The 10,668-nt window shown below is 29.8% G+C and overlaps 2 protein-coding genes across 2 annotated transcripts; both read left to right on the top strand.

Moving 5' to 3' along the window:
* Positions 1-740: 740 nt before the first annotated feature.
* On the top strand, positions 741-4,062 carry LOC106651541 (39S ribosomal protein L33, mitochondrial). Its single transcript, XM_014370075.1, has 3 exons — positions 741-1,004; positions 2,853-2,956; positions 4,013-4,062. The coding sequence occupies exons 1-3, from the start codon at positions 964-966 to the stop codon at positions 4,060-4,062; spliced, it is 195 nt and encodes a 64-aa protein (XP_014225561.1). The 5' UTR covers positions 741-963.
* A 2,448-nt stretch (positions 4,063-6,510) lies between these two features.
* On the top strand, positions 6,511-10,604 carry LOC106651406 (probable NADH dehydrogenase [ubiquinone] flavoprotein 2, mitochondrial). The gene is made up of 4 exons (XM_014369886.2): positions 6,511-6,710; positions 8,395-8,457; positions 8,533-8,991; positions 10,203-10,604. The coding sequence occupies exons 1-4, from the start codon at positions 6,675-6,677 to the stop codon at positions 10,374-10,376; spliced, it is 732 nt and encodes a 243-aa protein (XP_014225372.1). The 5' UTR covers positions 6,511-6,674; the 3' UTR covers positions 10,377-10,604.
* Positions 10,605-10,668: the final 64 nt, after the last annotated feature.

Genomic DNA, 10,668 nt, shown 5'->3' with positions numbered 1-10,668 from the left:
TAAACCCAAGATAAAGATAAATTCTTCGAGTTTCAAAATTTAGGAGCGATTTGAAAAATTTAGTTTGTAAATTGAGAATTGAAAAGTATACGATACCGCAATGCCTCTATGCATTCAATGTTAATTTGTACATAAGAAATAGAGGGATAGACCATAGCTGATTTTACCTTTTTTCTCTTGTTATTACATTTGTGCGTGTTACTAATTATTATACAGGGTGCAGCAAAAGCATGAAAGGAAACCCGTAAAAATATCCATGAATAAAAGTACTGAAACATACATATATCCAACAGAAATCCAATAGGGACCTTGAATTTGACCTTGAACATAATCTGAAAACTAAAACAAACCAAAAATTGATTTTTAAAATAGTTACCCTAATTTTTTATTGCAGTTTTGAAACGATAAAGAGTTTTACGTTCGAATAAGCCATAAATTCTTATTTTAGGGTCATTTTAATGGCGCTTGTTTAGCTTAAAGTAGAGTTTTATTTATATCTGTAACGAAGCTTAAATGACCTTGAAAAAAAAAGATTATTAGAAATTAAAAATTTCCTCTCTTTTGAATACCTTAATGTTGAAAAGTTTACAATTATATGTATAGAATTGTTTTTTAAGTGACAAGCTGGGTATATGCTTTTATTTTAATGTATAAATTCAACACCAGTTGTCGCATCTGTATCATTTGTTTCCAAATATTTTCCTCGTGCAAATCCTAATGTTTATATTGTGGTGTTATGTCACGTTCTATTAGAATGAAATTAGTCAAAATAGTGATGTTGTTAATAAACTAATTGCTTTCACAATTTTTTAATAAAATTATTTCTGTGGAACTTAAAAATTTCTAAAATTGAAGTGTAACAAGTTCGAAATTAATTGAGAGTGCTTAATAAACAATATACAATTGATCAAAATTGATATCATACATTTCTAACCAAAACCCACATTTAGAAATTTGATAAAAATGCAATTATCAACCATACTTTTGAAGCGTGTTAAAAGCAAGTAGGTATTTTTAAGTTGAAAATTATGAAGTTCATTATTGACCAATTTCAGTTTTGTTTGAACTTGAATTTGTACAACGTTAAAACTTTATGGTTATGGATTATTCTTGGGTTTTTTTTTTACTTTTTTTTTATTTCCTTAACTTTCACCTCTCTTAGATCTCTCTTGAACTTTATAAATAATAATTTGAAGTTCTACATCTGACACTCAAACAAAACAATTTCAAGCCAATTTTTATTATTTAAAATATTATAAGTAGTGTTGGATAATATTTTATTTCAAAGCAATAGAAAATTGTCAGCAATTTAAAAATCACTTTGTATTACATGCTTATTTAAAAAGCGTTTTTACTTAAAAGTTAAAAATACCTATTAACTTAATTACTGTTTTCTCAACTCAATATTGTTTTCTATAAAATAATTAAACAACTTTTAATGTTGTTTTAAGTTAGTTTAAGTTTTTAATAAACTTAAAATAAAATAATGAAACAAATCTTTCATTTACTAATCAATTCCATTTTGATTATGATATCATACTTAATATAAATTGTTTTAATGCCCATGTATTTCGATTCAATAATATCACTTAAATATGTTTTGCTAGGTATTTTTTACTAACCTTGCTACAAAGCAATTAGTGAAGTATATTGAATTAAATGTAAACCAAAAATATCAGTTATTTAGGATTAAAATACTTTTAACCTTAATTTTATGCTATTCATTTGAAATCTCACTAGCTTGAGCGTTTTGTACCAGTTGCTAACATAGTTATAGAATATTTTCTAACAACAGAGATCAATATTTTACTATATTCTGCATATAAAAATCTTGTTTTTTTTTTTAATAAAATTTTTTGAATTTGTTAATTAATTTTTGAATCATCACAACTTAATTTTTCATTATCCTATAATTGATTTAACAAATATGTAGTTAATATCTTCAGATTTGGTTGCATCAGGGCCAACAAAAAATATGCATAGTTGCTATAGATCAAATTTTTAATCTAAAAGCTACAATGAATAAACAAAATTAAGAAAATCGAAGTAAATTTCACTCATCAAAAAAACGCAATTTTAATCTCTGCTATCTTTAAATCAAAAAATTGGCAACTGAAGACTCAATGAAACAAACAAATAAACGTGATTCCAAACAAACCATCTGCATTTTTTTTTGAAGTTCAAACAATTCTTGACGTACCGGCGTCAAGTTTTCTTTAGTAATTTTGATTTTTGAACGTTTTGCTACACTTTGACATTGAAAATTACCCAAAAAAGTGAAAATAATTACAATTTGCAACTTAAGACACTATGATACAAAAATTATTGCAAAAACTGAGCGCGTTCAAAGATTTTGATGTAATAAAAACATGAATTTCATCGTTTCTCTTTGTATCGTCTTTGCCAGGTGTATATAATGACAGAGAGTAATCTAGGATGTCCATAGCGTGTTTTTGATGTTGTTTTTGAAGCTTTACATAACTACCCAAAAGTGAAGGGCGCTAAACTTCGAGACAACGTACGTGCATTAAAATGACCTCACTCTGTTAATTTTTCTTGAATAAACGTAAGATTTTAATTTTAAGTTGAAGGTAGACAATAAAATGAAAAAAAGCAATCGTAAAATTAATTGAAAAATAGCGTACCCCCACGCCCCCCTCCTCCTTAATAAAACATATAGTAAATTATAATTGACACATTCTTAAGTTAGTTGATGTTTTCAAAAAAAGTTTAAAATACATGTAAATCTGTACTGACGAAATCTGTGTGATTAATTCATATTATGTTTACTTTACTGTAACTATTTGAACCCATAACTGTTTTAGACATTATACAATTTTTTATCTTTTCAGAGATATAATGGTTCTGATGGAAAGTGTTGCAAGTAAACATAAAGTAGTTACTGTCCGGGAAAGACAAGGAGATAAAATGGAATTTTTCAGATTTGACCCATACAGTAAGTACACCTTTGAAAATTTTTTGTTTACTAATTACTAGTGACTGCCTTTCTGTTAAATTTCATTTGTAGAATTCCCTATTGAAAAGATATATACAGTATACCGGGTGTTATTTCCCAAGTTATTTCGATCTCCGCTCCAGACGTTGATTCTGGTTCCTAGGGTGCAAAAACTAAGAAAAATACGGCTCAAAGATGTCAATTTTATGTAGAAAATGTAGATTGACATTAAACTGTGGTTTATATCAAAAAAATGACAAAGAGAGTAAATTGGTGTATGACTCCCCTTAACACGTGACATATCTTGAAAAGTAAAAAATTTTCGAAGGTTTTTTTTTTAAAGTTCTCAAAAAAATTTTTTGATGTGAAACATCTATACTCGCGTGGTATGAGGGGTAAACCCGTGAAAACCGAGCGTCCGTTCTGCGAGTAATTTGAAGACTTTTTCTACGTTGTAGTTTTTCGTTTAAATGCTTCAATATCGATATAGAAAATCGCAAAGTTTAAAAACGTGGTGTGAAATTTTTGTTTTTCATGAAATTCGAGCTTAAAAAACCACGTTTTTAAATAAATATTTTCTGAACTTTTTGAGAACTGTTTTAAAAATCGATTTTTGTTTTTTCTTAAACTATGTGTCGAAAATAAAATCTACGCCCGAAATAGTATATTACTGCCCTAGGCCGGGAAAAATAGAAAAGTCCCAGGGCACGTGAAATAAGCGACCGAGGCGAAGCCGAGGTCGATTAGCACGTGCACTGAGGCTTTCTTTTTTCCCAGTATAGGCCAGTATACGATTTTACGTACCCCGGGCCTGAAAATAGTAATATCCCGTTTAGCGCAGCGGCCGGGAAATGCTACTTTCGGGCCGCTGGTACGTAAAATTATATATGGCACTCGTGTCATAGCTTCGCTGCGCTCCAGCCCTAAACTACGCCGTACTAAAAAGTGTTACTTACGCACTTGTATCATGATGTATTCAAGTTTATTGATCAATATACATAATTCATGACATTTATAAAAGTTATTAATAATGCATTCTCTTTTTGTTTGTTTCAGTTCAAAAAAATGCGCTTTACAAAGAAAAGAAAAAAATAAAAAGTGTATAAACTGTTATGTTTTGAATAAATATTTGTTATTTTTTTCATAATTTAATGAACTGTATATTACCTTTTCTCAATGTGTTCATCCTTGAAAAAAAAAGAATTTAAGCAGAGTATGCTTGACATGTTAAATCATTATTATTTCCTTTTTTTTTATTATGCAACAAATTTTTCAACGTGGCAAGATTGTGTAAACATTCGAAACTTGATGCGAGTATTATCGAGCATTAACGGCGCGATATCATTGTTTTAAAGCCTCAGTTTCAACTTGAGCCACGTAACAAAAATAATAAAAAAAAGATGAAGTTGTCATTGAGCAGAAGCTATATTCAGCACTCTGCACTGACTCATAAAATAGTCGACTATTGAAGCTTTTATATTGTCAACTCGCTGTACTGTTTTTTGTTAAGGTGGTGGGGTTAAACTGTTTTAGTAAAACGGGTCAACAACAGATGTTTATGAAACTTTGCAGAAATATTCTTGATAATGTGCTTAATATGCTGTAAAAATTTCAGCATGAGTAACCGTGATAATTTTTGAGAACGAAGCTGTTGAAAATAGCAAATTTAACATGAGCTATTATGGGAGGCCATCATAATTTCACACATTTTACGCCATAACTTTTTTATTCGACAACAGATCTTAACCAAAAACGAATATGTTATGCTTCAAGTCGCTACCTTTCGATTAGTATGTCAAAAATTACCCCTTGCCGTACTAACTAATGAGTAATTAACCAAAATGTGCGTAAAATCATTGACTTCGAATAGTGCGAGCGGTAGCCTGCCTAATGCGAGAAAGAGACAAATGTTAAATTTTTTCTTCTTTTGCGTTTTCTGGCGTTTTACGTTTTTATAAAGTTAACCTTAGTTGTCGTAACATTTAGAGCATACCGATTGAGTTACAGCACCAGGGTCGCGTACACTTATTCAGAACATCAATGTTTACGATCGTAACCTCGGGCTGCCGATTCGACCCTTTAGTCACCTTGCACAAATACTTAGGCACAATTTTTTTTCATTTTACGTTCTTTTTGTGACCTCCATCATAAATCTACTGATTGAAAGTAATCAATGAGTTCGATCACCTCGCTCGAGGTTGCCATATTTTTCCAGATTTTTTGAAATATCGCCGCTCACGTTTTTTTTTCGAAAAAGTAGGAGAATGATTCAGCAATATTTGCTAGCAAATGTGTTGATATTTAATATAGTATTGTTTCTCTCCGTGTAATTATGTATAAAATGAGTACTTTACGTCAGCGATACGTCTGCTAGCACTGTAATCTGACCCGATTCGGAAGCACAGGCTCTTATCAGGCTCGCTTTGATCATGCGAAAAGGAAACAGCACCTATAATAACGCCCTTGTAAAAATTGCATGTAGGATTCATGAAATTCTTACAGCACATTGTTTTGGCTGATTATTTTTTTGAAAATCTGAGGTTAGATTCTGAAAGGGCATTAAATTTTACATTCGAATTGGGTACTAGCATATTTTTTTTACCTCATTCTCACCAAAAATACGATGGCCAATTAAAGTGTCGAAAAAATCTCCTCTTGGGACAGCGTTGTTTCGACCACGATTCTACAGTCAAAATCTATGGCCAAAATGTATTGGTGGCGCCGCGGCGGCTTAGTCACAAAACCTCGAGTCGAGGAATATGTGATTTTTTCAAAAATTATTGTTCCTCATTGAACATGAATATTTATAATGAAACTAACCGGATTAATAATTTTTAACATAAATATATTTTCCAATGTTTTTTCACGATGAAAACATTAGAAAAATTTGAAATTCTTTTCGTGACTCAAGATCGACCTGCTCAACTCAAAGTTGAGGCTGAGCCGCTAAGGCGCCACCAATACTTTTTGGCCATAGAGTCTGATCACAGAATCGTGTCAAAACAACGCTGTCTTGGGACTTGATGGGTTAATTGCGGTCATCTAAAATAATTTTCATTCATTTTTAAACATTTATCCATTACTGAGTTCGCATAACGCCTATAGTTCAATGCCTGCTCTTCTTTCGTCTACTAGATATGAAAATTTCTACCACAAGTTCTAATAAGTGAAAATATAATCCGAGACAAAAGATTGTAATCTATACGCACTGTTGACAGCAAAAGTCGTATAAAGCATATATGTCAACTTTGCCAAAGCGAGCATATACTTTAGGTCATATATATTTTTGCAAAGACTTCTCCGCGGAGAAAACATTTTCAAATACAGACTTCGACCTAGCGCCCTGAGTAGACCAGCTGCTGTTTTAGCGAGAAAAACCTTACAAATTTTGTTCTTCATTGGTGATTTAAACTAGCGCGCTATTATTATTAAGGTGACAATTGATTACACTAATGCGTATGCGTCACACTCATTTGTCTCGAACTTTCACAGCACTGGTAAGTGGTAAGGTATATCTGGCAATAGTCTTTGTTCCTAATACCGTTTTATTACTTCCTCCCGTATATAACCCCTTATTGATTTCAGTGTGTTTGATAGTATATGGTATTACAATTGTATTCAAGAAGCCTTATGTCACAACAAACTTTGGTGTGAAATAGTTCAAAAAAATATATTAAACGTCTAATTTATTGAAAATTGTATCAATAAACACAAAATCATGTTTGCACTCATTGGCTCCTTTCAACGTAATCTGGTTAGTAGAAAGAATACCACTGTACTTTTTAGGAGTTTGATTAACTTATGTAATGCAACTCCTTGAAATTTCTTGTTTTTTCTTGTTTTGTATTGTTCATCTTTATTTGACTTCTACCATTAACATGATGTCATCTAATCTATAAAAATCTGAAAAATTTGTTTATTTCAAAATATTCAATCATATATTTTCTTGATTGCTCTCAACTTTTGACATGCAACTATTCAGATTGATTATATATTCATAAAATTTCATATAAATTTTAAAATTTTCAATTATTTAAGTATTTAAGTATTTCTGAATACATATAAGATTTTCTTATTATTAAAAGTCAATTGATCAACACTAATATAATTGCTGTTATCGTCCAAAAATACATTTATTCTTAAGTAGACCCTCATAAGTTCTTTTAACTTTTTATTGTTAAACTTGTAATTTTGTATTAAGTGCAATAAGTTTACTCAAATATCATGATAATCATTGGATTAAGTTAAATAATTTCGTTTCAAAGTAAAACTGTCATTTCATATTATATATTAATTTTGATCAATTGATAATCTATTGATTTATAATCAATAAATTAGCAGTAGTAAAAAAAATTTAAAGAATCAAAAGCTATTCTGTTTTTTTTTTCAAATTTTTCAGAACTCATAAAAATTAAAAATAATAATTAAACTGTAAATTAATTATTACTATTAAGGGTAATTATTTCATGTAAAGTTACGATTTATTTTTTATTTCTCTTATTCAACTCTTAATCTATAACCTTTCCATTTACTAGACATAATGCACAACTGCATGTTATTTTTTTAATTTAAGAATAAGAATTCTAATCTATTGCAAATTTTATTAAATATTGAAAATTGGATTTACTTTCAAAACTGTTGTATCTATACTTACATAAAAATTTATAAGAAAATTTTGTGAAAAATCTGAGTCATCAGATTAACAACATTAAACGTTAAAAATGTATCTGTACAAATAAATCTACATCAATTTGAGAAGAGTAATTATAAGTAAATCTTTTACTAATTTCCTGAGTAAAAAATTTGAATAGAATCAAATAAATAACTTAATTATGGAAAAAGTTAAAATAATTTAAATAGGACACTCAGCATAAATAAAAAAAACTTTAATAATCTAAAAAAGTTAAATAAATTTTCAAAAACAGAAGTTCAACCATAAGCAAATGAATCTTGAAATTTCACTAGTGTTTTAATTATCTAGCATTCGTTGTATGGAAAGGTATTAAGAATGAATTTTTAGGCAACATCCCTCTTCATTCAATTGTATCCTTGAAATAGTTTTATAATTGTAATTTAGGGAAATCAAAGAGTGAAATTTGCGCAATATCTGAAAAATATAACAAACAAACTACAATTTGCGCTCTTCATGAACGTCAGATAGATTTTCAAGGCCTGTGAAAATTGTTCCATCATTTGAATTTTACAATATATTGACTATATAAATTAGAGAATTTATGACATTAAGTCAAATTCATAGAAAACATCCTCATATAAGTTTTTTGAATGTTTAGCCCAAGATTTTAACAAAGATTTTTGAAAACATATTCAATGGAAACGTGAAACTTGAAAAATGTGTTTGAAAATCTCATTTCTTAATTCTGCTTTGATATCTCCTCATAAATAAGTGTATTACAACTAAAATAGTCATTTAATTTCAGAGATTTTCAAGCTTGAGGCAGTTACAAACATCTTCTAAGCATTTATCGGATGCCCTTTTTGTTGTGAGTATATATTTTAAATAGCTGTATAGTATCAATTTTGGTCAATATATTAACATTCTCTAATTAATTTTTTAGCATAGAGACAGTGAAATTGACAATACCAATTCACACTTTGAATTTACAGAAGAAAATAAAAAAAGGATCGATTCTATTTTAAAAATTTATCCAGATGGACACAAACGAGGCGCTATGATTCCATTATTAGATTTGGCTCAGAGGCAACATGGTTGGTTACCAATAGCAGCAATGCATGAAGTTGCAAGTATTTTAAATGTTCCAAATATGAGGGTCTATGAAGTTGCTACGTTTTACACTATGTTTAATCGTAGACCCATGGGAAAGTATCATATACAAGTTTGTACTTGCACCCCGTGTTGGTTACGAGATTCAGATAGTATATTGAAAACTGTGTGTGATGTCACCAACTGCACAGTTGGTAGCAATTCGGCAGACAATTTATTCACTATATCTGAAGTTGAATGCCTAGGTGCATGTGCTAATGCACCAATGATGCAAGTTAATGATGATTATTATGTAAGTATTCAAAAAAATTTTCAGATAACAAGTTTCTATAGCATATAACTAATTTAGTAATTAGTAACACACATTATTAATCAATTTGAAAGTTTTCATCTATGAAATTTTTTTCTCAGATCTAATATTGGACCTTTGAATAATTCAAAGTTTTTTTACCTTCCTTATGTTTCATACATAGTAGACTAATTTAAACTTTTATTTATGATGTATTTCTAAAGAACCAAAAATGACCTTTACATACCAGCGGCCCGAAAGTAGCATTTTCCTGCCGCTGCGCTAAACGTAATATTGCTATTTTCGGGCCACAGGGTATGTAAAATAGCATACCGGCCCATACCGGGAATAAAGAAAGCCCCCGGGCACGTGAAATAAGCAACCGAGGCGAAGCCGAGTTTTTGTTTTGTTTTTCACTTGATTCTTGCCACAAGATTAAGATAATTCTTGGCATTGGATTTTTATTTCTATCATTGCAGCTTTGCCAGCAACGACACATTATAATAAATATGTCCCGCGTTAAAGCTTCACGCTTCGCCGAGTATAATATGTGTTTTAGCACATGTATACTATGCTTTTTTTGTCAATTCTGTTCAATTGAATCCGGTTATTAGTCGAGATATTGTGTGCGTCGAGGCAGCACTTATTTGCTTAGTTTACTGTCACAAATTTTGGTACTTATTCAACTAATCAGAAAAAGGTTGCATTCAATTAAAATTTCGAGAAAACAGTATTTTTTTAAATTTGATCTTATTAATGTCCATATCGTTGTTGTTTTCCAATGATTTTAACTCTGAGCCCGCCATTCCAAATGTTATGATAAGACGCTATAGAGGAGATAGACTTATATAATGAAAAGAAATCTACAGCGATCGAAAAATTGTGACCGGTAAGATTAAAAGATCTATTCGTGGAAATGAGCTACAATGATTTGAAAAATACGTAAAAAATTCTATTCTTAGACCTACCTTTGTAAGGCCCTGTTTAGGGTACAAAATTACATTTAAAGTTACAATTTTGATTTAATTTTTACTAATAGTTACTTGAAATTAACAATACGTATGTGCTTACAAATAATATATTATAATATTGTTAAGTATCAATATAATGAAATTAATCATTTGCATAGTTAAAATTATCTCATAAATATATTTGAAAGTTATCAACGAATTGAGATTTTGATGATTAATTAGATACATTATAATGATTTTTAGGAGGACCTTACGCCAGAAATTACAACGAGTATAATCAAAGCATTAATGAAAGGAGAGCGCCCACCTCCTGGACCACAAAATTGTAACAGATATGCAGCCGAACCTATTACTGGATTAACATCTTTAACTTCTGAAGTACCTGATCGATCATTTCGAGTCAGACCCGACCTGTAATCATTTAGTTGAACTTGAACTTTAATATAATTTGTTCGAAAAAACATACATTTTTCAACTCATTTTTAAAAAGGTATCTAATCGAAATATATGTATCAGAAGTTAGCTTTAGAAGAAATCATGATAGCTAATTGTTTAGAATTGATGATTTTGTTATTTAGAAGTATCACTTCTAAAGTATAATTAGAATTATTGAAAACAAATAAATTTATAGTAGACCGTTGCTTATATGCAGTCAATTATTATCGTTTCTTCAGCTTTCTGTTGTTTCTAAATTTTTTGTGATTCCGAT

Source organism: Trichogramma pretiosum, unplaced genomic scaffold, assembly GCF_000599845.2.
Source record: "Trichogramma pretiosum strain Unisexual culture from Peru unplaced genomic scaffold, Tpre_2.0 scaffold9, whole genome shotgun sequence".
Lineage (NCBI taxonomy): Eukaryota > Metazoa > Arthropoda > Insecta > Hymenoptera > Trichogrammatidae > Trichogramma > Trichogramma pretiosum.
The sequence above is the reverse complement of the archived record's forward strand: the minus strand, read 5'-3'. Positions and strand labels throughout refer to the sequence as shown.